At 47.7% G+C, this 27,721-nt stretch overlaps 1 protein-coding gene across 1 annotated transcript; it reads right to left on the bottom strand.

The window, feature by feature from the left end:
• Positions 1–409: 409 nt before the first annotated feature.
• SIAH2 (siah E3 ubiquitin protein ligase 2) lies at positions 410–17,650 on the bottom strand. The gene is made up of 2 exons (XM_082654969.1): positions 17,163–17,650; positions 410–1,916 (listed from the first exon to the last, which is right to left on the bottom strand). The coding sequence occupies exons 1-2, from the start codon at positions 17,574–17,576 to the stop codon at positions 1,359–1,361; spliced, it is 972 nt and encodes a 323-aa protein (XP_082511095.1). The 5' UTR covers positions 17,577–17,650; the 3' UTR covers positions 410–1,358.
• Between the last annotated feature and the right edge of the window lie 10,071 nt (positions 17,651–27,721).

Raw genomic sequence — 27,721 nt, 5'->3', positions numbered from 1 at the left:
AGGGACTGGGTCACCCTGGCTTCGAACCCAGTACTCTGGACGTCAGCTCTAGCCAAGCCTCTTCCTTCTGATCCTGTAAAGCAGGAGGAATACTCTCCTTCCACAAGCTCTGGCACTGTCAGGCAGAAAGAACCGCTCCAAGGAGGAGACCTGCCGCACCAATGACACTCTGTGGTTCAGAGAAGTGAGTTTGGACCCCAGTGGTACCACCAATCCGCGCCATGATCTTGGACGAATGACGGTTTCTTCACGTGGAAACAGTGAGAGCTCCAAGCCCAGGGCAGGAGTGAAGCTTCAGGGCACCTGCACCTAGCAGGTACCCGATAAATATGCATTATTCCACTCAGAAGATGAAGCAGGATGTTCATTTTTGAAAAATATTTATTAAAAAACTAAAGTGAACGTGGCAAAAACAAACAAACGAACCCAACACATTCCTTTAAACAGCAAGCAGATGACACTGGTTATAAAGCGTTTCCAACTCTACTCGTCTAGTCTTTCCCACCATCTAAGTCAAGGAGGGCCACTGAAGGAAGCCACGTGTAAACAGGTCTTCTGGACTCGTGATGAGCAAAAACGACGTGAGAGCCATCAAAAGCCATCTGACTTGCTTTCCTAGGCAATCCACCCCGAACACGAGACAGTGACCAGCTCTCAGGACTGTGTTCATGGGGGTCTGTAGTTCTAGTTTTAATTTTGGGGTGGGGTGTGTGTGGATGAAATAGTAGAAAGACAAGCGGTATCAGCAGAGGGCAATCTTAAAGCACCTTTAAAATCGGGACCCTTTCCCACAATTTAACCCATTAATTCTCAAACTTTACTGCTGGAAAGAATCCCCTGATGAGATTGTTAAATTCGCAGGCTCCCCAGACTGCATGTTTCAGGTGAGCCCTCCAGGTGACTCTACGCACATTGGTTAGCCATCTGGTTTGAGAAACACTGTTTAAATTGCATTGAAACAATTCACACCCCCTTAAACACAAGAGTAAACTTAAGGAATCTGCTGACAGTCACTGTGCTTTTGTCAACCTGCAGGGACCAATGCGGGGAGGCAGGCAGGAAAGAGCCTCCGATTCCTAACATACAGCCCGAACGACCTGTCAGGTGCTGTTCGGGAAGTAAATAAAATTGAATAATAAAGTTGGTTTTAGGTCACAGAGCGGCCTCCAAATGACTAACAGGCCAACCTCCTCCGTCCCAGTTTAATGAACTTTGTTGAGCCAATGCCAGATGGGAAGCTGCCGTTCACACAGAACACGGGGTAACTGTGGGTCTTGACTTGTGAAGACACAGTGAATAAAACATCTATAAAAACCTTTATTAACCATAAAGCACTATACCCAAATCATTTCAGTACATCACGGACAACACGTAGAAATAGTCACATTGATTCCAAGGTTCCCGTTATCTGCGAAAAGATGTGCTATGGCTGTGTCGAACACCAGGCAGTCGCTGTTCATGATGGCCGAGGACACGCCGTCGTGGATGGACCGGGGCGTGGCCTCCCAGGTCAGTCTCCTCCGGTTCCCGTTCAACTCCAGTCTGTAGGCGAAGTTCTCAGCCTGCTTGCGGGTGCCGATGAGCAGAACGATGGCGAAGAACTGCTGGTGGCCCTCGTACTTCTCTTGTTTCTCCAGCACCAGCATGAAGTGATGGCCGAAACACGACTGCATCATCACCCAGTCCACAGCCCCCGGCAGGTTAATGTCTGTGGCCAGGAAGACGATGTCTTCTCCCTGAAGGGTGGTGATGCTCTTGTGGGCGTGCATGAGATGGGACATCACGGCTTCCAGGGACCCCTGCCACTTGCAGGAAGCACCGGGACAAGGGCAAGAGTAGGGACGGTATTCACAGATGTCTTCGTGCTCCGGCTTCTCCGTGTGGTGTAGGGTCAGGGAACAGCCCGTGGTGGCGTACTGCGGGGACAGAAAGAGTCAGAGTGAGACCTCGGGCCTCCTCAACCTCTATGGGGGCAAACCTCTAAGAGCCTTCACCCGCTCAGGTTTCCAAGACTTAAACTGCATTCTTATTTCAACTACTTTTGCTCGAGGGGAGTTAAACCTCGAAGACTTCAGAGTCTCAGTGCCCATTCATCCTCAGTACTGCTGTGCGTAAAATCAGGGGCACATCCCGAACCAGGAATGAACTGCACTCCTGCCCCTGTTCCAACACTTAAAAACATGAGAACTCAAGTGCTCTTACTATAAATGTCTCAAACGAAATTGTGAACCCAGCCCTAGAAAATCTGGCCTTTTCCTTATTTTCTGTGAATTTAAAGAATTTTTAAAAAGAATTTAGAATTGCTTAGGGGTAGGATAAGGAATATATGTTATATCCAGACTAGTTTTCCCCTACAGACAATTCTGCAGAGAGTATAATTCCCCTCCATTGTCCCTGTCCACTTCTTCCTGGCTCAAATTGTGACCAGCAGGCAGCCTGTGGGAAGGCTGCCCTGTGGTTCCCTGCTCTTGCTGCTGGAGTGACCAGCCCAGGGCAGAAGAGAGCCCGCTGGACTTTCCCCAGACCCCTTCCTCAAGTCCATGTGCACTGCACATCTCTTCATGACCCAGTGGGTCAGGTCCTCATGACAGGCCCGGTAAGAAGGGGAACTAAAGTGGGTCCTGGAGTGGCCGCTCGTCCTAGATGAGTTTTCTGACAGTCTCTCCCTCCAACGCTGCCTTAATAGGGTGGGAACAAAACCTTTTTCTCCCTGCACTCAGGATGACATTCCTGATGGATAAATCACATCCATCATGAGACAAGACCACGCCAAAAGGAATTAGATTTCTATACCCAACCTTCATAAGAATGACCACGTTAATTCCCAGATACCAGATGGAGAATCAGCTCACAAGCAGACACTTGCCCAGAGTACTATGCTGTTGTTTTGCCGAGGATGACGAAACCTGAATGAACTTTTCAGGGGAAACCAGAAGTTAGCTCCATCCCCCTCGAGCCCAGGGTGGCAGGTATGCCATCTGGGTTCCCCCACTTGGATTCCCCTGCCCCCTGTTGAGACATGAAGACACCAAATAAGTGAAGAGCCACGTCATTTTTCTTCTTTTTTTTTTTGGCCGTGCCAGGCGGCTTGCAGGATCTTAGTTCCCCAACCAGGGACTGAACCCAGGACCACAGCAGTGAAAGAGCCAAGTCCTAGCCACTGGACGGCCAGGGAAGTCCCCCGTGTCATGTTTCCAAGATGCTATGTCCAATGCTCAAAAAACAAAACGAAACCCCACAGCTGTTTTTGCTTCTCCCTACCCTGCTTTAGGGAATAAACCCCTTATAAACTTTAAATAGGTCACATTCTCATCTTTACAGCTGAATTCATCACTAGCAATAAGCAGACACTGAGCATCTTCTCCTTTACAAGACCCTAAGCTGTAGTCACTGAGTGGATACAGAGCAGAGAAGGCAGCTACCACCCTTAGGGAGATGAGTCTCCCCTAATATGGAAGAAGAGGGTGGCTTAAAGAGAGAGACGCAGCTCCTTCCTCCTCTGTGCCTAAAGTGAATTATAACGGTCTTCAGTAGAAATTGGCAGAAGTAGTTGACCAGTTACTTACTTTGCCCGTAAGAATTGTGTATTCATCTTTTAAAACCACAGACTAGGGCTTCCCTGGTGGCGCAGTGGTTGAGAGTCTGCCTGCCGATGCAGGGGACGCGGGTTCGTGCCCCGGTCCGGGAAGATCCCACATGCCGCAGAGCGGCTGGGCTCGTGAGCCATGGCCGCTGAGCCTGCGCGTCCGGAGCCTGTGCTCCGCAACGGGAGAGGCCACAACAGTGAGAGGCCCGCGTACCGCAAAAAACAAAACAAAACAAAAAACCACAGACTAATTTTAAAAGCACAGGTATAAGAAACTTAATCAGGAGAAACAAATTTATTTATCCATATATATTTATAGTTTGTGTTCCTAATAGTGTAAGGTCCTAAAAGACACACCTCTATTAACTGTGTTTTAAATCTAGGGTGAGGCTCGGAACACAGAGCCTTCTGATGGTTTTCTGTGAGTGATGGGTGAGGCGCTCCTGCCAGGTGTTTAAAAACACACATCCACACAATAAAAATAGCAAGAATTGGCCCAGAGCCTGGCAGATTCCCTGGCTGAAACAAGCCCTCAATACTTGGTTCTGAAGACCTTTCAGCATTGGCTGTTTACCACAGCTGCCTAGGAATAATTCCAGGAATGAGATGAACTCTGGCACAGAGTGTACAGAAAAGTACCACCTGCCCCTCTTCCCCAGCCCAAAGCCCCAAACCACTCCAGGTTCACGAAGTCAAACGTACAACAAATATTTATCACCTAGCAATCATTTTAGAACTTTTTCTTGCGTAACTCAAGTAGGAATATTTATATTCTGAATTATTGGTTTGCCTTACAAGTCACACACTCTTCCTTCGACCCAAATACAGAGAACAGGGGACCTCCCCAGATTACACGAATAGACCAGGCGTTACTTAGCATCTGTGTGGACAGTGACCTTATGAGAAAAGATCTTGCTGCGGCCTCTATTAACTTAAATAAATATAATTTTAAAGCGTTAATGTGCTTACTCTGCTTTTCGTAAACAAGCTGAACGTTAATGCCGATCTATTCCTTCTCTTTTCCATCACGGGCGAGGGTGTGTCTTCGTGACCATTGGCACCACTGTTAGGACGACTAGATTAGAGGTGATCTCTCAAAAGGAAAGATCTAAACTTTCAACGTGTGTGCACTCACACGCACACATACACGTGCGCTCTCGTGCCACACTTCATACTTGTGACAGTCTCGCCATTGTTCTCGAATGACGTTCTTGTCACCTACATTAGGGGCACTCCTCCAGGGATCAGAGGGCAGGCTTCAGGGTCTGTGAATTCCCCGAGACTGTCTATAAAATGGTCTAGGTGCCACTGAGGAGCAAACCCAAACTGCACTGGTCCCTGGGCTTGTGTTTTCTCGACAAGCTCCAAGGATTTCTAAGGGCTGCCAACCTCTGTGGCGCAGATCCCGCCCCCTGTGGTGTTTGCTGTCAGAGGGGCCACATCATGCAACAATAAACAGCTCAAATACATCAGAAGAACGGGTAACTATGCAAAGGAAGATGGGGTGGGGGGCGGTGATAGGTGATTTCAAAGTGGGGAGAGGTGGAAGAAGAGGGCGGATGGGAAGCCTCACTGTGGATGAAGCGGACTGTGGATGGTGCAGGTCCATCCAGTTTTAGCAGAGGGTTGGTGGAGCAAACAGTGGGGATAAAACCTAAGTGAGGAGGAGGGCCCAGGCTCCGTCAGGGACATCACTGACAGTTTAGTTTGTTTTCCGGGTTTCTCTACAGCACTATTGACAAAGAGCAGATGAGTCTGGGTTTGGGGGGCTGTGCATTGGAGGCCGTTTAGCAGCATCCCTGGCCTCTACCCCTCTACCCCCACCCACCACGTTCTGACAACCAGAAATGTCACCAGGCCTGGCCAAATGTCTCCTGGGCGGCAAAATCACCCCAGTGGAGAGCCACTGATCTCCAATGAGTGACAGAGCCTGGCGGGGCTGCCACACTCGCAGCCGCGAGGAGGGGCCACACCAGGAAGCGGTCGGGCTGGTCACCGGCCCAGCCAGCGGGCGCTACCCAGGGCAGCTCAGGAACGCCAGCCCTGACGCACGACTAGACCTTGACGGCCTGTGCAGCGTGGAGGGAGCCTGGGGCACTGGTTCCACCCGTTTCACAGACTGACTGACTCATCCTGGCCATGTCGTCACTGGTGGCCACACCAGGGTCAGAGCTCTGTTTCCGGGTCCTCTGCTGCTCTTTTTCGGCACACGACAGCTTAGGAGTCAGACAGTCTAAGAACCACTCTTGAGAAAAAGAGACAATTTCCATCTGCCTTGATGCCCCGTACCCTCCACGGAACACACACACAACACCCAGCGTCCACAGATACACTGCTTCTGGAAGCAGGTTCGAATACGAACTTCTTCCTTGGGTGGCAAGGAGATAAAACAGCCCTGATAGCAGCCCACCCTAAGGAATGAGGTGGCGGTACCTCACAAACAAGTAACCGGTAATTAGGCCCTCCCAGCCTTCCCTGGCCTCTGGCAAGAAAGTCCTGAGGCTTCCCTTCTCTCAGTCTGGCTGGGGCCTGCCCACCCAAGGGGAGGGTTCAAAGGATGCCCGCTTTCCTTGAGACGCCGGCTTCTTCACTGCACACTCTTGTTCCTGAGATAAAGCACCTGGGCTGCTTCGCAGAGGGCTGTCTGCAGCCTGGGACACATCCATGGTTATAAATGAGATTTCTCCACCGGCAAGTATCTGCTCGTCTCTTCCGGGGCTGAGTGGGATGTGCTTTAAGTGAACCTCTTTAACGGGAGGTTAGGGGAGACACGGACACACACAGGAGCTCAAAGCTAAAGAAGAATGTGTGTGGCATGGGGGAGATGGCCCCGCAGAGTGAGAAACAAAGCGATGTTGAAATAACATTTCTGACTTCTCTTTTAGAAACTCTGCACGTTGCGATGGCTCAAAAGTCTTGTGCAAACACGTTCTGCCATGAAAAGGGCAACATGTGACCCGGTGCCTCATTCTGATGTCTTTGCAGAGAGCAGTAAATAGTGCCAATTGTTTTCTGGACGTGGGGTTTGAAGGTTGTTTTACTTAGGCTGGAATTTAGACAAGGTTTTTTTCCCTTTTTGGCATAGAGACACATTGACACTCAAATACACACGACGAGGTGTGTCAGAAACGTAGTCAAACACTAGACACCTGTTATTTACCTAAGAAACGCAGGCATATTGTATTTGTTTACGGAATGGGTATATAAACAGAATTCTTAGCTTGCATGCTAGTTAAGGTCATGGATCCTGTGGCTGGTTTAGAATAAGTCTTTTCACCTATTTAATCAAATCTGAGTCCACGCGATTCAAGAACGACTTGCTGGACTCCCACAATCAACAGTCTATGACACTGGAGGCGCCGTGCACAGAAGCAGGTCCCTCCTGGGGACTGTGAGGTAACCGCCTCGCCTCCCCTGCTTACCTCCTAGGAAACAGTGAAATGTATTCGCAGAGTGTCTGCCAGCGCCTCAAACGAGAATGGCTCAAGAGAAACAAAGTACAATATATGTTGTGCTGCTGATGCTTATAAACTTTTGCATTAAATCCAAGAAACGACCTTGTCTCGGAGTAAGCGTAAGCAAAAGCAAAGTGCACTTTCTTTCCATCTAAATAAGCTGTCATCATCACAGAATGCACACTGACAGCCAAATGCAATGTCTGACCCTGGACTGGGAAACCAAAATTGCTACAAAGGGCATTGCTGGGGCAACCACTGAAATTTGAATATGGACTATAGATTAGATAAGAATATCTACTGCATATCACATTATCACCTTATTTACATAAACTATTTGTGCGGGGGGGGGGGGGGGGGGTGTTCATAGCTTTTCTGAAACCTTACATAGATGGGAAAACATGATGCTTTCGTCGTTTTGATGGCTATATGTCCCTCTTGCTTAAAATGTGTTTACAACCACTGGTAGAGTGGGTGTGATTAGAACTCAAGTACCCAGTGTCCTGTGTAACCTTGGATTGAGCCTACCTACCTACCAAGTCACCTCTGAGTGGGTCCATAAAGCTACCTACTACTCAGCCCTTAGCTGTTATTACCAGTGGAGAATTTCAGACGTGGGCAACAGGAGAAAGTGACATCTCTTCTTTATTATAATAATCATACTCACCCTGCATCTGTCTGTCTAGCATCCTTCCTCTAAGAACTTCAGTGGATTTTCACTTAACTCAAACGGTATATTCCTCACCTCTGCTATGAGGTAGTGCAAAGACATAATTATCTACCCATAGTGCAGTAACAGTTTCACAGAGAAGACAGTGTCACTCAGTACTTGAGCTGTCAAACAGTGGTGAGGCTAAGAAAATACTGACATTTAACTTTATAAAACTTTCTTCCGGAGAAGGCAATGCTAATTCACATCTTAGGCTCAAAAATTCCTCCTTTTTGCCTAAGAAAAAGTCGACGAGCCTCATGGGGCAGAGTTTTCTTACTGAAGGGGACTTGGTGGAAGAGTGGCATCTTATTATTGCAGTCATCTGAGAACATCCTACTCTTGGGGAGGGGTGTGTGTGCGTCTGGCCTTACAAAGACTCCTTGGGCTGGCAGGGGGTTCTTTTCAATCTTGGAAATGTTAAACAAAAGTTGACTTTTGACCAAATATACCTCTCATCTGACCGTAGCTCGAGCTAGCAGGCAACCCCACAATGGCTTGGAGAACCAGTTTCGTAAGGTCCCTTCAGAGTCTCTGTTCAAGCAAACAAAAGCATCGTAAAGTAGGAGCTGGAGTGAGAGGCGGTATGGGCCTTGTCCAGACTTTCTCAATACACCCTTCCCGCCAAGCTCCCACCTGCATGATCACGTTCACTGCCCTGCCCACCCTTCCAACGGCGCTAGGATCCCTCTGGACGTTTTTCTCAGTGAATGCAACTGAATTCACAAGAAGGCTGAAGCGGTTGGGTTGCCAGATGTAGCAAATGAAGATACACGCAGCTCAGTACGTTACAGACAATGTTTGGGTTATACTGATATCAAAAAATTATTTATTTGAAACTCAAATGTAACTGGGCATCCTGTATGCCCAGTTAAATAAAAGGCCCCTTCTGGTACCACTACTGCCATCCCTCCAAAAGCCACTACGTGAGGCTGGGATCCCTGTTCCTCAGCTGGTGGAGTTGGTAGCAGAAAAGGCAGGAGGTTATGTGTAATTATAAGGCACATTCTGGAGTTTCTGCTCCCCAAACTAACAAACTTTGGGCAAATCTCTTAGGGGGGATGCTAACCGTGTCCTACTTCCTTTACAAAGTAATTAGGAGGATAACATGAGGTAATGCACCCAGCTCGGACCAGGTAAACAACATTTTCTACAAGCACTGGCCTTCCACACAGCCCCATCAGGATCTTCCATCCCTTCCTTCTCTGTGGGCATGCTGCTGCTCATGCTTTTTAATTTTAAAAAACATTTTTATTTATTTTTGGCTGCGTTGGGTCTTCATTGCTGCGCGCGGGCTTTCTCTAGTTGCGGTGAGCGGGGGCTACTCTTCGTTGCGGTACTCAGGCTTCTCATTGCGGTGGCTTCTCTTGTTGCACAGCACTGGCTCTAGGTGTACGGGCTTCAGTAGTTGTGGCACATGGGCTCAGTAGTTGCGGCTCACGGGCTCTAGAGCGCAGGCTCAGTAGTTGTGGCGCACAGGCTTAGTTGCTCCCCGGCATGTGGGATCTTCCTGGACCAGGGCTCGAACCCATGTCCCCTGCATTGGCAGGCGGATTCTTTTTTTTTTTTTTTTTTTTTGCGGTACGTGGGCCTCTCACTGTTGTGGCCTCTCCCGTTGCGGAGCACAGGCTCCGGACGCCCAGGCTCAGCGGCCATGGCTCACGGGCCCAGCCGCTCCGCGGCATGTGGGATCTTCCCGGACCGGGGCACAAACCCGTGTCCCCTGCATCGGCAGGCAGACTCTCAACCACTGCGCCACCAGGGAAGCCCGGCAGGCGGATTCTTAACCACTGCGCCAGCAGGGAAGTCCTGCTCATCCTTTTTAATGCAGCTCCAACACCACCACTGAGGGAGGCCTCCAGATTCCTCTGCTCCTACTACTTCAGAAGGGCTCTGTTGGCACATCTATCTCCAGAGTTAGACTCAGAGTTTCAGAAGGATGGGGTGGGAGGGGTGGGGCGATGGCTGGCTAGGCAGATGGTTTGTAGGAAGAGAGGGCTTGGGGCTGCAGGGGATTCCAAGGCAGGGGTGGGTCTGATGAAAAGTTAGTGGGTCATCAGGAGGGGCCAACTCTTGCCTGATGTTACATGAGGGAGAAAAAGCAGGCAGCAGCATTAAGAAAAGCAAAAGGATAACACCCGTTGCTGGTGACGCTGGAGAGAAGTGGGCACTTGATTGTAAATGATTCTACGTGAGAAGGCAATGTGGCTGTATGAGCAATAGCTTCTGATTTCTGCACCTACCCTTTGGCCCTATCATTCAACATCTAGGAATGTATCATTAGGAAATAATTATTTTCTTATGCACAGGGATTCAGTTATAGCAGTACTTTTCTTTCTTTTTTAAACACAGTAAGAAAACAGAATGATTTAAATGACCACAAACTGGAGTTGGATTAAATAACTGATACATTCATAATCAACATTCCATTCCATAACATTCCAGAGTTATGGAGCTGCAATACTATGCAGCCATTAAACAGGATCTTAAGGAATATTTATCAGTGTGGAAAAGCAGTCACAACGTGTTAGATGAAAACAGGTTATGAAATAGTATGTGGATTTCCCATCTGACTTGTTTTTCGTTGTTTGTTTGTATATTTTGATGTAGCAGTAAGTTTGCAAGGACCTGTGCAAAAATGGTGCAGTGGCTATTCTAGGTGGTGGGGATTACGGAAAATAATATCAAATTGAAATCTCCCATATGTTCTACATTAAAAATAACGCCTGGTGGCGCATTATTTTATTAAAAATAATGCCTGGTGGCGCAGTGGTTGAGAGTCTGCCTGCCGATGCAGGGGACACGGGTTCGTGCCCCGGTCCGGGAAGATCCCACATGCCGCGGAGCGGCTGGGTCCGTGAGCCATGGCCGCTGAGCCTGCGCGTCCGGAGCCTGTGCTCCGCAATGGGAGAGGCCACAGCAGTGAGAGGCCCGCGTACCGCAAAAAAAAAAAAAAAAAAAAAAAAAAAACCCAAAAAACCAATCAGAGTAAGAGGTAGCCTGGGGAAGAAGGAGTGAGCCAAAGACACTACCTTTATTGATTGAAAGTTATAAAACAGGGCTCAGGTCCACACATTTAACACAGGTTACCTTCCATCCATCTCGACAGTGTCTGTGGCTGAAAACTGGGAAGGGGATAACCTTTTACTCACAGACACTGTACAGTGTATAATTCATTACAATAAAGCCTTTACCCAACTGGAAATGAGAATGACAGCTTCCCAATTTTTAAGAAACAAATGGAGAAAGATGCACATGTGGGGCAAAGTTGATGAAATTCTGCTAGGGAATTTTCTGTATCTCTCACAAGCATCAGAAAGTACACTCAGGTTTAATATAAAAACACATTTGCGGGCTTCCCTGGTGGCACACTGGTTGAGAGTCTGCCTGCCAGTACAGGGGACACGGGTTCGAGCCCTGGTCTGGGAGGATCCCACATGCCGCGGAGCAACTGGGCCCGTGAGCCACAACTACTGAGCCTGCGCGTCTGGAGCCTGTGCTCCGCAACAAGAGAGGCCGCGACAGTGAGAGGCGCACCACGATGAAGAGTGGCCCCCGCTCGCCACAACTAGAGAAAGCCCTCGCACAGAAACGAAGACCCAACACAGCCAAAAATAAATAAATATTTTTTTTTAAAAAAAGTAAAATAATTTTTAAAAAAATTTAAAAAGAACCCCCCAAAACCACATTTGCTCAGGAAGCCTTTCTGTGTGACTCAGCAGCAACACACAATGGCTCTGAAGGCTGGTGTTCACTCTGGCAGATGTGTACCGACTCTGCGCCCCTTTCAAGGAGTGAGGAGGACCTTACGGGTGGGAATGAGAAATGTCACAGTTCACAAATTTCATCAGATGTACAAGTCTGGCTCTTAAGACATTTTACACTGAGGTCTTACTGTAGTCATCTGTATATAGCACTTTATATGCGGCTTCACAAAAAAAGGGCAACTCTAATCCATTCCTAGGCTGGGGACTTTATAGGTCAGACCTGCTGTACCTTTTGGCTCTGCCTGTACTAAAGATCACCTTTAGGTAACAATGATTTAGTCTAGTTCCAGACGGTGGCGACCTGTGAAAGATCTTTGGCCAACTCTGCGTAGAATCAGCATTAAACTTTGGTTCTCTTTCCTAGTTGGGGCTTCTGTTATTGATTTGATATTCAAAAGCTGTCAGCTTTGTTCTTGAAAATCTTGAGCCTCACCAGAAACGCACATGGACCCCAGTGCCTGCCAGCACAGGCTTTTAGGAGGCAACCTGGTCAACTTCAGCCAGGAGTGAGGACGGCAGGGACGATTTCCAAAGTAAAGGATTTTGTCTTCGGGGAATTACTGAGGCTCAGAAGAGATCTTTGAAATTGTTTTGGCAAATCAGCTTATACCCTCAGAATTTTAGGTGACTGATCACCCATCACCTAGCAACCACTGTGATCCCACCCATCGTCCATCTGATTTGGTGAAGCAGAAGCCCTCTGCAGCACTTCTGATCTGAGAGCGCCCACCAGCTAGGGGTTATCTCCGTTCTTTTAAACTGATGAACAAAAAGGTTCAAGGAAGAAGTGACTGGACTGAGGTCACAGAAAGCCAGGATGAGAACCCAGTCCTGTCTCCTGCGAGGGGCCTTTTCCCTTGGACAGCTCGCTAGATTCCCAAATTTTAGGGCCAAAAAAGATCCTTGGTATAATCATTTAGTTCAACTCTTTCTCTTAAAGGCACTCAGGTGCCTTGTACAAAGTCAAACATCTAGTCAATGGGACAACAGCTCAGGTCTCCCAAAGGCCAGAAGGTTGAGCATTCTCTCTGGGCAAAACAAAGATGAAAAGGGAATAAGCTGTAACAGTTGGGGCCTATCAGAGTTTCAAAGTTCATGCATGCTCAGAGTTAAATGAGAACGTCCAGTCTCAATGGATGCTTTCTAGAAGAGAACCAGGTCAGAGGTTGCACACTGGCAGCTGGAATTTGGTCTGCAGACATGGTTGGTTGGGCCTGCAAGTACTGGCTTTACATTTGAATTTGGCCAATGTTAAAGAAAAAAAATTGAGATTTTAAAAAAAATTTATTTATTTATGGCTGCGTTGGGTCTTCGTTGCTGCGCGCAGGCTTTCTCTAGTTGCGGCGAGCGGGGGCTACTCTTCATTGGGGTGCGCGGGCTTCTCATCGCGGTGGCTTCTCTTGCTGCGGAGCATGGGCTCTAGGCGCGCGGGCTTCAGTAGTTGTGGCACACGGGCTCAGCAGTGGTGGCTCGTGGGCTCTAGCACGCAGGTTCTGTAGTTGTGGCACACGGGCTTAGTTGCTCCGCGGCATGTGGGATCTTCCCAGACCAGTGCTTGAACCCGTGTCGCCTGCATTGGCAGGCGGATTCTTAACCACTGCGCCACCAGGGAAGCCCAAATTGAGATATGTAACATTCAAAAAATCCAGATTTCTGGCTTTTCTTGAAAAAATCCAAAGGTCTGGCATGGCTGCATCCACATTCCCATCCCTGCCAACTGGCCAGACTCAGGCAAAAGTTGCCCTCTTTGAAGGTGGCATGTGTGGTCCAACTCCCAACCACCCCCACTGCCCCTGACGTCACCCGAACCTGAGGCCACGTGTCAGATGCCTCTGTCCCTTGCATTACCTGTCCCTGCTGGTATTTACAATTTGTCCCTAGATGAGTCTAGATGACTAGATGAGTCCACACTGAGGAGCTTTTAACTTTCAGCTGGATTATCTAATTTGACTTTTTTTTTTTGAGCGACACTAACAACACTGTCACAATCCAACTGCAGGGAAGACTTAATCTGACAGAGGCTTTCCAGTTCCGTAATTATTTGGTGATAACGCTGCTAGAAACTTTTAGAGCAGCCAGAGAAAAAGTGGAAAGAAAACGTCTCACAGTGTAAGTGGGCTTCGATGGTTGAACATTTCCCACGGCTGCGAAGAGAAATACTTGGCTAATATTAAAATACACTGTTGAGTGGGGGGCGCCGATGTGTCAACCTTCACTTCTCCCCTTACACCCACGCTCCCCGGAGGTGGCGGTGGGTTTGAGATAAGGGGATAGGATGCCTAAACTTCTCAGGCGTGGCACAGGCCATAGAATGGACTAAAAATACCACAGGTGGCAGACAGCCATGCTCTGATAGAGATCCTTTTTTTAAAAGGAGACCTGAGCTAATAGCGCATATGGTGCCCTCTATCAGAGGTGCTGGCAGGACTCTAGCCTTTAATTAGGTGACCCCACACCTACATAAGGAAGCTATTTGACAACGCACCCATTCTGGGGGCAACTGAAGCACAAGCAGTTCAGAGCTGGGTTGAAATCCCCCCAAATATTAGGTCTGTCGGCGGTTCCCTCCCTCCTCTCCCCGCCACCCCGCCGGATCTTCTCACTCCACAAGCCCTACCACATTCCTGCCAATGAATTTTAGAGTCAGCATCTATGTTGTCTCATTGGGACGTGTCCATCTGGTGAACTCATCCAGTCGGATGATTTTGTTACCGGTGTCAACCTCAAGTTATGCTTTGGAGCCTTGGAGTATAAGCTCAGATTCCAAATCCCTACATAGTGAGTAGTACAAAGGATGTGTGCCTTCCGAATGCAGGTTTATGGGATGGTCCACTGTGTGATCTCGACAAGTCACTTAACACTTAACCTCTCTATAGGCGCTTGTTTCCTCACCTGCGAAAAAGAAAGCAAACTCATAAAAGATGACCCATGCAAAGGAGCTGGCACGCAAAGGGCATCTAACAAGCATTCCACAGAGCCTCCCTTCTTTTCATGGAATTCTGGAAGCTACAGGTCCTCAGAAGTTGAACAGTCCAATCTCCTCATTACAGATGAGGACATCAAGGCCCCCAGAAGTGGTCTCGCAGGCAAACAATGGCAGTGCTAGGCAACTCCTGAGACCTGGCTTCTGGTATTTTACCCAACGTCCGTTTTCTCCCATGAGCCAGCCCATGAGAGAGACTCAGAGCAGGTAGGGACAAGTGACAAGGCAGTCCCTATGATTTGCAGGGGCAAGTGTGAGGCATAGGGCTTGCTAGGCAGACCTAGTTTGCTGAAGTTTGCCACAGACCTCACCATTCCCTATTGCTCTCGGCCTCCCCAACAAACATTATCGCAGCTGCTTGCTGAGCCTCTGTATCCAGCCAAGTTTGGTTGATCCAAACTAGCTCGCTGAGCTGCCCTGTCGACAGTCTGGATTACTGATCACCCAGAGTTGAGGCATGCATACTCCAGCTCTACAAATCTCACATATATGCACGCGCACAAAAGTGAGCCCCCAGGTCACTTTCTAAGCTCGGTTCCTGGTCTGCAGGGCGATGGTTGACCCTGTCTAATTTCAGCTTGCAAAGCGATGGCTTTGTCCAAGTGCAGTCTTACAGAATGGGAACTTGAAAAATCACTGACATGTACAGAAATGCTGGATACCCTTGATTCCCAAGAGAACTCTTCTTCAAGAGAGACTTCACATTAGGAAAGAACACATGCTTCAATAGGAACCAGAATCTTGGATCCTGAAAGTGAAACTTCATACTTCAGACAGCATGTTGTGACTGTCCCTTTCCCTTTCTCTAGGGAGCAACATAATGCTTTTATGATACTGCTTTTTAAAAATAAATTAGGGATAGCTGACTGATATCCAATGCTCATTTGTGACCTGCAATTCATCTAAAATAATTTCTTTTATCAGCCACTGAAGGTTTGGGGGAAAGTGAAAGGCTGAGAAGATGGCTCCCCAGAAACCCTGTGGGGCATCCACCACCTCCTCACCCAGGCCCCACAAAATACCTCAAACCTCAAATATCCACTCTTACGTCACCTATCGCCAAACCTTCTCTTGATCGCTAGGCTGCCACCTTCTTCATGACCCTAAGAAAATTTTGGAACTATTTTGTCTAAATTTTGTAACAACCTACTACTGGGCTGGGTGAATTAGGAAGCATTACATGAGGAGTAGTTGAAAGCGGAGTCATTTATTAAGGTTGACTGAAAACCCACAGCCCAGACACGGCTTCAAACCCTTATTTGAATACGCTATTTTAGACTTGATTTGCGGTACGGCACAGACCAAATTAAATCACTCATTTTACTGACTTGAGTCCCAAGCTTCAATTCTCTGCTGGACTATTTTTAATTTAAAAATAAGCTCTTGCCCTATAAAAGTAAGCAGCAGCAATGCAAGACAGCCTAAATGGCCCAAGAGACAGTAGTTACTTTTACAAAAAAACACAGAAGTATTACTGACATTATTTCTAAGTTCAGAGAGTGAACTTTATGGTAAAATTCTAGGTTATAATAAGGTAACATAGAGAGGTATGCCTCTGAAACTGCTCCTGAAGATTTTTAAATGACAGATGTAGGTAAACAGATGCTACAATATGACCACACAATGCAATATTATGCAGTCATTTAAAATACAAGGAGGTAGAGCTGGGTTGCAGATATAGAAAAATACATGTGATGAAACGAATTTAAGACAGCAAGTTGCAGAAGCCATTTTTGGAGAAAACTTATGTGTGCATATATAAACCTTTCTGACACTGACATCTACGATTCTATATTCAGCTGCGGAAGAGCATATTTATATATGGTTAGAAAAAACCCTATGCAGATGCATACTAAACCTAACATTGGTGGGAAAGGAGGTGCGACAACTTGCTCTTCCACTTGACTTCTTGTCTCAGTGATGTGCTTTTTTTTTTTGCAAGATCATCGATAATTTTTTAACTAAATAAAAAATAAAGTGATGGGCTTTAAAGAACTGTAACAACCGCTCCTGCGTGCCCTTCCTGTTAAATTCCCATCAACTCTTGCTTTCACCCCACTTAGTGAAAAAAACACAACTCCCCAGTTCTTGGAAGCCTGGGAGAGGGAAAGGCGTGGCTTACAGGGTTCTCTTGTTGCTGGAGGAAAACAGGCTGTAGGCACCCTTTTTTTAGCTACCCTCCCGAGGGCTCCCACGTGTCAGGGGTGCGCTGAAAGCAGGCGCGGGGTGCAGGAGGAATACAGTAGCAATTCTTCCAAGCCCAGCGCTGGTAAAGGGTGCGTTTGGTTCGCCCTTCCCCCCCCTCCTCAATCCCCCAAAGATAGTCAGCTTCCCGGTCCAAGTTTTACTTGGGCGGCCCAGCTCTACCCTGCCTGAGTACACGTCTGCAGAGTACGCAGGCTCCGGGTGGGGAGAGCGTGAAGTGTTCTAACAACGATCGCGTGCCAATTAGGCTGGGGTCAGTGATCGGGCAGCTGTCAGCCCAGAGCTACTCTCAAAGTGGACAGGTGGGCATGGGGGAGCGTCGACAAGGTGTAAACATTTTTTTTTTTTTTTAATAAGAGAGATGCCACCTGCCTCTCAGCGCCTGAGAGTGGGCTGGAGGACACAGGAGTTCCGGGAGGTCGCCGGGTGGAGGTGCGCGGCTGGCACCTGGGCTTACCTTGCAGGGAAACAGGACTGCCGAGGCCACCTTCTCCATAGCCAGGTTCCTGATGCTGGGCGTCAGGGCGCCCCTGCACGTCGGGCAGCAGCTCAACTTCTGGCGGCATTGGTTACACACCAAGTGCCCGGCCTGGCACTGCAGGATGGGGGGCAGGACATAGTCAAAGCAGACCGGGCACTCGAAGAGCGAGGTCAGCTCGTGGTGTTGCGGGGACACCGGGCCAGCCCCGCCGCCGCCGGGGCCCGAGATCACCGCCGCCGCGGCGGGCACCGCGGACGAGCCGGGGCCCGCAGCCGAGATGGTGGCGGCGGCCGGGGGCGCAGTCGGGGACTGAGCGTGCTGGGGCTGCGGCGGCGGCTGCTTGCTGCAGGGTTTGTTAGCGCTGGGGCCGGTGGAGGACGGGCGGCTCATCGCGTTCCGAACCAACCATGGAACTGCGGGCGCCTGCCTGCCGCGGGGCCGCCGGGGTCAAGGCGGTGCGCGCCCCGCGGGCGGCGGGCTCCTGGGCAACGCCACCGCGCCCAGCCCGGGACCGAGCAGCGGAGGCGGTCGGCGCCGGGCAGGCGGGGGAGGGGGGCCGAACCGCGCTGACGATCTCCGCGGTTCCCGGCGCTCCGAACACCCCTCCGCGCCCCCAGACTCCTCCTCCCGGAGGCGTCGCAGCCCCGAAGCCTAGCGGTGCGCAGAACCACGGCCCACTCGCTCCTGGAGCGGCAGCTGACGCAAGCCCCGGGGGCGCGCGCGGACGTGACGCTTGGATACGTGTGCGGCCGCCCAGGCGCGCGGGGACTGGCAGAGCCACCCTGCGCTGGAGCGCCGGCTCCGCCCGACTCCAGCTGGCAGCACGGGGAACCGCCTAGCGCGGGCGCTTCCTGCCGGGGCTGAGGACCCGACCCGCGCCAGTGAGCATGTCCGGTCGCCGCTGTAGCCGCCGCGCGCGGGGTCTTGATTTTCCGGGCTGCGGAGGCGGGGGCCGCTCTTTGGGAAGGCGTTGCCCAAGCCCTCTGGCCGCACCCCGGGGAGTCACGCCGACGCTTCCCGCGGGCGCAATCCAGGACAACTTTAGGCGGGGCGGGGCCTTGGATGGTGGGCGGGGCAGGACGCGGGCGCCCGACTACAACAGGTCGGAAAAAACCGAGACGTTTCACTTCCCTGGGTTGAGTCAGCAGCGCGCGGGGGAGGCGTGCCGCTCGGCCAGGCCAGCTTTTAGTCTGGAGCGCGGGGTCAGGACCCGGAGCTTTGGGCGAGAGCAGGGCAAGGGTCTGGGGTTGGGTCTGCAGCGGGCGCGGGACCTAGTGCTGGGCTGTTAGGGGTGTGTTTGGGTCACTCCTTTGTCCTGCTTCCCAAGATGGAGAGGAGGTAAACTACTCCTTTCTCATCGGACCTGCCGAAGCCTTCGTTGAATCGAGCGCCTTTGACTTGCTAGCAGGCCGGGGAGGGAGTTCGTGGACAGAGTTGGCTAAAAGGAGAGTTCGAGATCTCCAAAATCTAAGAATGTCAGAAATGTGGCTTGGGTCCTGAAGCCCCCAGAGGACAGTGGGTGATCCTCCAATACAACGCATTCTCATCTTTGAGATCCCTTCAAAGTCCAAGACTTTGGTGCAAGGCGTAGGCGAGACGGTGGTAAGGACTGGGTGAAGAACGGTGGCCTCCGCTTACCATCTGTGTGACTTTGGACAAGTTCTTTAATTTCTCTGTGCCTCAATTTCCTCATTTGAGAAGGTGGAATAAAAAGAGCCCCTATTTTATAGGTGGGATAGTGAGGATTAAGTGAGTTTGATATATGCCGAGAACCTGGCCCATCATAAGCACTGCTTAACATTAGCTGTTATTTAAAAAAAATACTTAGTGAATGTTTAATAATATTAATGAGTATCAGTGAATAAAATCTGTCCAAGAAATATACTGTTAGAGGCCGGAAGAAAGAAAGCTTAATCTTATACAGGGCATCTAGAAAGATTACATGCATGGAATTCGTGGAATTTGATCTAAATCTTGAAAAATAATAGATGTGATGTCATTCAGTCATTCAGTAAATGTTTCCGGAGCATTTATTATGTACCAGCCACTGTTTGGGCTCTGAGAATGCTTCCAGTTTAGTCTCTGTTATAGTAAGGGAGCAATGCCGGTAACCAAACACTCATGGAAGAGGTTTTCAGATGAATAGGCGGGGGTGAAGATACTGTAGCAGCAGCTAAAGCACAGTGAGGGAATGCATTGGGACTTGGGAGTGTGGAGATGGAGCATGGGAGCCTCAATTGGCCTGATAGGACCTTTATGTCAATGTCAAGGGGTAGCCACTGTAGGTTTTGAAAGGCACAATAACATGGCTGAATCTGAGTTTTTGGAAGGGTACTTTGGGGAATACAAGAAAATAACTGATATTTATTGCGTGTCCACTATGTGCCAGGCATAGATGGTTCTAAGGACTTTGCAATAATCTTACATGATGGATATTATTGTCATCATCTCCATTTTACAGTTGAGACACAGGGAGATTAATTTGCTCGAGATCACACAGGTGATCATATTGGAAAAGCTTCAGAGCCCTCCTTCTTAACTACTAGCCTACATCCCTTTCAGTTATACCCGACAACTACTTACAGTCTGGTTAAGGAGTCAAGGTTAGCACACTCAACACAAAACAGTTACACAGCTGTAATAAAGCACTGAATTTTGTGGGTACACTTTACATAAATTCTTTCCTTAGCTGGCCATGAGATGAAAAAATTTAATCATATTCTGTTTGTTTCATTTTTACCTTTTTATAGCATAAAGAACACAATAGTGACAACAACAGAAAAAATAAATCACCCAGTTTCACTTTTCTTGGAGAAGATAGAATATTTTCCACTTTTCATTGAAAACCCAAGCAAGTGGAATTTATTACTAGAATTTGTTTTCTTTCTCTCCAGCTCTGGCCTCTCAGAGCAGGTGGCCACCATTCTCAGATCCTACTGGCACTCTCTGGAGAAGTGGGTCCCTACCCTTGTCATGTTGATATGAGATTTCAGTATTCCAGCCAGCTAGGCCCTGGGTGTTCTAAAAGCAATTTGGTTTTAGAGGTGTTGAAATAAAGGACAGAAAAGCAATTCTCTGCAGGGAGAATTTGGTTTACTTTTCCAAAAATACACAACGAATCCATCCACTCGTACCCTGGCAGACGCCTCCTGTGATATGGAGACATTTCTTCTTGCTTCCTCCTTCACATCATTGCACTTCTGATTACGTTGACCTGGGTAATTAAAAAAAAAAAAATCTCTGGGCAGTTGCTAAGGGTGAGTGGGGTGAGCACGCACAGGCTGACTGCTCACCCACATCAGTGACCTCTCCAGGGTGCCAGGCTGGCCTTTCTAGTCCTTCTTCCGTCTTCCTGCTTCCTTGGGGCTTTTGAATCAGAAAGAAGTGGCTTTGCACACTGGGCGCTGTGAGCTAGAGCCCTCTATCAGGAGGGCCCATGTGCTGAGTTGTGTTTATTTGCCCTTGGGAGTTGCTGCTACTGCTGGGTGACTTGTGGCCTGGGGAGGGCAGGGGGAAAGGTCCAGCCTTTTGTTGTCGCCTAATTCATGACCCATTTACCACATCTGCTGGAGGACAGGTTGGCTTCCTTCCCCCACCCACTGAGTCCTGGATTGCACAAAAGGGACATGTGTGAAGTAGGACACTGCTCCTTAACCCATCTCCCTCTCTGTACTACCCTTTAAAGACTAGGGGTAGGGACTTCCCTGGTGGTCCAGTGGTTGAGAACCCGTCTTGCAATGCAGGGGGCGCTGGTTTGATTCCTGGTCGGGGAATGAAGATCCCACATACTGCAGGGCAACTAAGCCTGCGAGCTGCAACGAAAAATCCCGTGTGCTGCAACTAAGACCTGACGCAGCCCATAAATAAATAAATATTTTTAAAAAATAAATAAAGACTAGGGGTATAATAAGTAACAATATCAGGGTGGGTCTTGTTTGTAAAAACTCACAGGGGACCCCTAATCTCACCTAAACCGCTGAGCAGCCGGTGAGAAATGCTTCAGCTAGGCAGACAAGCTCTCGGATCTTCTTTCTGTAACTTACAGATTGTGTGGTTTTGCAAATGAGGCAGCTTCTGCAATCAGGCAGCTGGTGTGCATTTTCAGAGTGAAGTGTGGCTTTTTCTGTTTAGAGGTAGAGGTGACTCAGGAGTGCATTGGAGCTTGCTGGCTGGAAATTCCGATAAGGGGAGAGATTGTGGGAAATTTGGAGGTGACTATGAGGCCCCCCTGGTAATTATGGTAGGTACTTTTACCTTTAGAAAGTACTTTTGTTTCTGGGGTAATTTCCACGTGCTCAAACTTCTTTTGAATAATTAGGGGTCTTTTAAGGCAAGTGTTTCTTGAACAACCACTGCAGACTTAGTACTGTGCATTGTACAAAGTAGGCATATGCATTTGCATTATTCTTGTATCCATACTTAGCTAATATTTCTCTAGTGTTCATCGTGTGCCGGCCACTGTTCTCAGCACTTTACATGTTTTAATTCTCTTAATTCTCATAATGTCTCCTATAAGGTAGATGTTTACAGATGACAGAACTGAAGTACAGAGAAGCCAAGTTACCTGGAGTAAATAGCCTTTAATTAAGATGGCTCCGATGATCCCTCTTCCTGGTGTCTGCCCTCTGTGTCATCCCCTCCCTTCAGCTGACAGCCAGAGGTGCTGACTCACTTTATTTATTTATAATTGAAATATAGTTGATTTACAATGTTGTGTTAGTTTCAGGTGTACAGCAAAGTAATTCAGTTGTACATACGTATGTATATATATATATACATATATATATATTCTTTTTCAGGTTCTTTTCCATTATTGGTTATTACAAGGTGTTGACTCTAGTTCCCTGTGCTATACCATAGGACCTTGTTGATTATCTATTTTATATATAGTAATGTGTATCTGGTAATCTCAATCTCCTAATTTATGCCCCCCACCCACCCTTTAAATGAATAGATGTGGCCAAAGTGATAGAATGGTACTTCTGAGATTAGGTTACAAAAGACTAAGACTTCTGTTTAGTGCTCTCTCTCTGTCTTTCTCCCTCCGAGCCCTCTCTGTGGGTGAAGGCAGCTGCCACATACGAGCAGCCCTATGAAAAGCCTCACACCACAAGGAACTGATGTCTCTGGGCAACAGCCAGCAAAGACTCCAGGCCTGGCTGACAGTTTGATTGCACTTGTGAGAGCCTGAACCAGAGGATCCAGCTGAGCTAATGCACAGAAACTGTGAGACAATGAATGCCTGTTGTTTTAAGTCACTGAGTTTGGGCCAGTTTGTTATACAGCAGCAATATGTAACTAATACACTTGTCCAACGTCAAAAGCTTGTGTGTCAGAAGAAATGCAAAGTATAGATCCTCTACTTTGTTTGTCTTACATTGTTTTTATCATAATGCTACTTAGGTATATAGAAACAAACCTAGGAATAAGGTTTTTATGATTATTTTTATATACAGCTACAGAAATTTAAAAACTGGAATACTGAAAAAAATCTAGAAGTCATTTTTACTTAAATTTATATTTTTAAAATGATAACTTCATGTGATGGAAGATATGCTAAAATGAAGTCATTTAGTTTGGAACAACTTCAGTACCCATCAGCAGGAGAACAGCCTATGTAAAGACATCTTACAGAATCCTCTGAAATTCGGGAAAGATCTCTAAGGGAGACTTCTATATGAAAAAAGCAAGCTGCAGCCTAGAAGCCCCCAGATGATCCCATTTATGTAAATAGAACCAAGCAAAACAAAGCTGCTGTTTCTTTACATGTGCAAAAGGGCATAGAAAGCTTTGGAAGGAGACGGTGAACTGACGACGGTGATGCGTTCTGGGGAAAGAGTGTGAATGGGTGTAGAGGAGCTTTGCTTTGTATTTTCTATATTTCTGTAGTTTCTTTTTTTCTTTCGTCTTTTTTATCTTTCTCTATTCTTCCCCCCTTTTTTTGCAGTGAGGATTTATTCATGTGTTTCATGTGTAATTAAAAAAAAAGTGTTGTCTTTGTCTTCTAAGGTTATTTCAGTGTAGAATTTATTTAGCTGTAGGGTTGGTGCCAAAATGAGTGATACACAGAAGATCAGTCAGCCAGTCAGAAGAGGTAGTGCCTGTGCTGCCATGGGAAGGACCAGGAGCTTTGGTCAGGGTCTTGGGTCTGGGAGATGACTTGCTGAAATTTTGGTGTTTTAATAAGAGGAACTCAAAGGCAGTGTGTGCATAGAACTTGGAGATCCGGGAGAGGAAGAAATAGACAGGCTGGGGGGCCTGGTGCTCCAAGGGAGGCTTCCTGGGACAAGCGGAAATTCAGTCCTGGGCAGAGGTGAGGGTGGAGCTGTGTGCCAAGTAGTTGTGGCTCTCGGTCAGCTGACCAAGTGCAAAGATTTATTTAAGTCAATTGTGTCACGTTTGGAGGCCAAGGATAAAATCAAACCCAGGCTTGACTTCCTGGGGAGTTAGTAGCCCAGAGGGGAATATTAGTGAGAGCTCACTCTTACACAGTGCCGCTGTACATCTGACACCCTTTTAAGCACATAATGTTTAATCCTCAGAAGAACCCTATGAGGCATGTGCTATGATCCTATTTCATAGATGAAGACAGTAAGGACCTTGGAGGTTTAATATTTTGTCTTAGTCATACAGCTGGTATGTGGCAGAACCTGGATTTGGCAGGTGGTTTCAACTCCAGTATCTGTGCTCTTAACTACTCGGCTGTCCTTCCAGAAATTCTTTGGAAACTCTAGTACAGTGTGGTAAATGCCATAATAGAGTTGGGAAAAGAGAGGAGGGTGAAACTGGTGCTTCCTGGACAAGTATGAAGACGATATTAAGAAGAAAGGACATCGTTTGGGTCTCGAAGTAAGAGTGTGACAAGCAAAGAAGGCGGTTAAGAATGCAGCCCATAGGGGCTTCCTAGGGGCTTCCTAGGGGCTTCCCTGGTGGCGCAGTGGTTGAGAGTCCGCCTGCCGATGCAGGGGACGCGGGTTCGTGCCCCGGTCCGGGAAGATCCCACATGCCGCGGAGCGGCTGGGCCCGTGAGCCTTGGCCGCTGAGCCTGCGCGTCCGGAGCCTGTGCTCCGCAGCGGAAGAGGCCACAACGGTGAGAGGCCCGCGTACCGCAAAAAAACCCACAAAAAATAAAACAAAAAGAATGCAGCCCATAGAGAAGGAACAGTATACATGAAGGTGTGGAGCTCTTAAAACTTTTACTGTCCCTGGGAGTCTCCTGTCCGCTCTCCTTTATGTACACCCTAATCAGACCCCTGCTTTCCTCCTTTTTCTGAACTAGCTGATGAGGTAGAGTTGCATACCAGGCAGCTCTCCCAGGAGTGTTTACTCCTAGGTCTCTCCCTTCATGAGACAAACAACATTTAGGCCTTTGAAGTGAAGAAAGGCAGAGCGGAAAGGGTCCCCAGTACTGCCCCTGTTCTCCCTGCATCCCTAGGCTTGATCTAGGATTCCCCAGAGAGGCTCTTCCACGTAGGGCCCAACACAGAACATGAATCATTGAGAACCAGCAAAATTGACATAACCTTGAGGCCTCAAATAATACATTCCTCTCCTTCAACATCAATTTCATCAGATTAAAAATCCAATAACAGGCTGTCATTGAGTCTGAGAAAAGAGATGGTAATGAAAAGGAGAATCTGATTCCATAATGGAAAGCAGGTGATTTTTAAAATTAGTTTCTCCAGCCGTCTGTGCTACAGAAATTCAGAAAAGGCAGAAAAGCCTGTGCATATATCTTTCTCCCCAGTTCTCCTGACTCCCCCCGCCCCCCGCCCCACACCGTCCTTCCCCTTCTGTTTTCTTGGACTTGGTGCGCGGTCCCATTATGCCTCTGTTTGCCTGCCTGGGACTCGCCGAGTTGTGCTCGCTTCTCCCTCCTACCAGCTCAGCCTAATTCTCTCCTCAGCATCCCACAATCTGCGCTCCGTGCCATCCCTGCAGCCCTGCAGAAGTCAGCTGGGGACTCTGCATCCTGCTGCTCTGTCACTGGCTTCCCTCCTCCAGCACCTCTTTGCCACCTCTAACGCACAGATGGAAATAACTGGTAAATGAATGGCTGGATACCATGTAATAACATGTAAATCATTTACCTTATCATTGTATTCACCAAGTATAAAAGTAAGTGCTTGGGGTGTGCCCTGTCTTGGATTAAGTCTGCCTGGGCTCTTTCGATTGCATGGAACTTATTTCAGACTAATCCAGGGGTCTCATGTGGAAAACAAGGGTAGACAGTGCTAGCAGGCCTTGACATTGGAATCAGAAACTCGAAAGCCTCCTGGAAGAGGCAACTTGTTCTCTCCAATTCTTCCCTATAGTCTAGTGTTTGTTTTTATTCCTCTTTCTGCAAAATGGCTCTCACTGCTCCCCAGAGCACAGGGTCAAATGTAGCCAGCCTGCACATTTGGAGTTTATGGTCCCCTGGAAGATGAGTCACTGCGAGATCTCAGTTTCAAGCCCAGGTCTCAGGAGAGAATCTGATTGGCTCCACGTCGGGCAGCTGACCATTCCCTGTCCAATCGCTAAGGCCAGGTTGGCAGCCTTGCTCAATGTGAACTTGGCCACTAGTTGTCCACCCTTGTCCGGGTGGAAAGAATTCTGAGAAGGGGAGTTTGGGGCTGACCAGATACTCCTAAAGTTGTCTGTTAAGTTATCTATTGTCTGTAAGGAAGGACATGACCTCTAGCTTCTCAGCACTTAAGCTCCATTGGGGAAATTGAGTAGTGAGTTGGGGTTACTTCAAACAAATGTGGAATATTTGATTTTATGAAAGAACTTGGAGATTATGGTGGAAGTGCTGACGTCAAGGAAGTACAAGTCTTTGAGTTTTGGAAAGAATGGTTATTTCAAATGAGAAGAATAGAAGGGTCATGGGTTCCTAACAAGAATGAGTGAGGGTAGTAAAGACTCCTTCCTAGGGCAGATTCAGTTTTGAACGGTGAAGGTTGAGATTAGGTGGGTAAAGTGGGAACATTCAATGGAAGGCTTTGAACACCAAATAAATAAGCTCAGACTTACCCCATTAAGGACAGTGAATTGGGGTGTTTAAATGGAAACTGGGTGTGTTGTGGAATCAGACACCTCTGCATCTGAGTGTGTCTCATCTTGTAGTTTATGTGATTTGGGCAGATTCCTTACTATAGAATCTCACTATCCTCATCTAGAAAATAGGGATAATTGTACCAGCCTGTAGTGGGAATCTGTTGTTTTTGTATGTCCAGCATCCATTCCCACTGCTGATAAATGCTCCTTGGTGTCACTTTGGGGAACCACTCTGTGGTTTGGATAGGATTGACCCCATCTCCCGTCTTGGTGATGAACTGATGATGATTCTGGCCAGGGCTACCCATGTAGCACCTATACTTCCATCTTTTGGAAATTATTGTAATTCGTATACTACAGATCTATGATATCTGGTATGAATGGTGCCACCTATATGTGGTGCTTTACCTACTACATAACCTAACTGCACAAAGTTGCTCTGATCCTGGCCAGCTAAAGCAGTCTATCCCCTGGCCATAGATCAGGGAAAAGGGAGTGATCTAAGCCCAACCAATGGGAGGTAATTGTATCACATAAAGAATCTGTCTGGGAGTAATGCCAACACAGCAGAGAAAAGAGCTGAGCGACAGAGAGAGACATAAATGTATCATCTGTACTCCTTGATCCAGCTATGCCTGAAGCTATAGAGTTACTACTAGAATTTATCAGTCACATTATCTAAAAATTGTTTAGAGAGACGGTACTCCATGGATCCCTCACGCTCATATATATATATATATATATATATATATATATATATATATGGCTGAGTGTGCCAAGAACCCAAGGGCCATTCTTCACAGTTATGTTTGCAGCAGATAACCTTGAAGGATGAGGTGATGTCTGCCTCCGGGACAAACAGGAGGCTTTCTTATTGCTTGCTAGAAAAGTGATGGATTCCCCAAGCGTAGTATTCCTCAGCTGTGATGCAAACCTCCTGTGCACAGAGCACCCATCTGAGCCATATCATGTCACCCTCAAGGACTCAGAGGTCAAGGGAACCAAAGTAAATATGCTCACGCACATGCTGCTTGTTGTGCCACGAGTAGTCAAGTCCTTTGTCTCTGAGCCAGGGGTCTTGTGTCTTCTGCCAGCATCTCTGGAGTAGTAACAGTCTAACTTATTAGCTTGTAAGTAGGGTAAAATTAAATAGTAGACCTGACAATAAACCTCTCCTTATTTTTGTTTTTAAGGCTGAAAAATATTGAGATTTTGTCACTTGCAACAAAAAGTTCTAACAAATTGTCTCCCACTTCAGTTGAGATTTCATTTATACTGGGCTCCCAGGTATGTGTAGTCCTATGATAGATTGTTTTACTAAACAACTTTATTGAAGTTTAATTGACATACAATAAGCCACACATATTTAAAGTGTACAATTTGATACATTTTGACCTAGGTATGCACCAGTGAAACTTCACCACAACCTAAAGATAGATGATTTTTCCTCTTATCACACTTATTTTTAACACTTTTACTATGGAGATATTAAAACA

This window comes from Grampus griseus (genome assembly GCF_964374135.1).
Source record: "Grampus griseus genome assembly, chromosome: 5".
Lineage (NCBI taxonomy): Eukaryota > Metazoa > Chordata > Mammalia > Artiodactyla > Delphinidae > Grampus > Grampus griseus.
Note: the sequence above shows the minus strand (reverse complement) of the source record. Positions and strands in the feature narration are given on the sequence as shown.

What these genes read in the sequence shown, in the direction of transcription:
- SIAH2 (XM_082654969.1), bottom strand. Translation starts at nt 17,576, where the DNA reads ATGAGCCGCCCGTCCTCCACCGGCCCCAGCGCTAACAAACCCTGCAGC. An exon ending in CAGTCCTGTTTCCCTGCAAG is followed by an intron (nt 1,917 to 17,162) that starts GTAAGCCCAGGT and finishes CTGTCCCCGCAG; the next exon opens with TACGCCACCACGGGCTGTTC.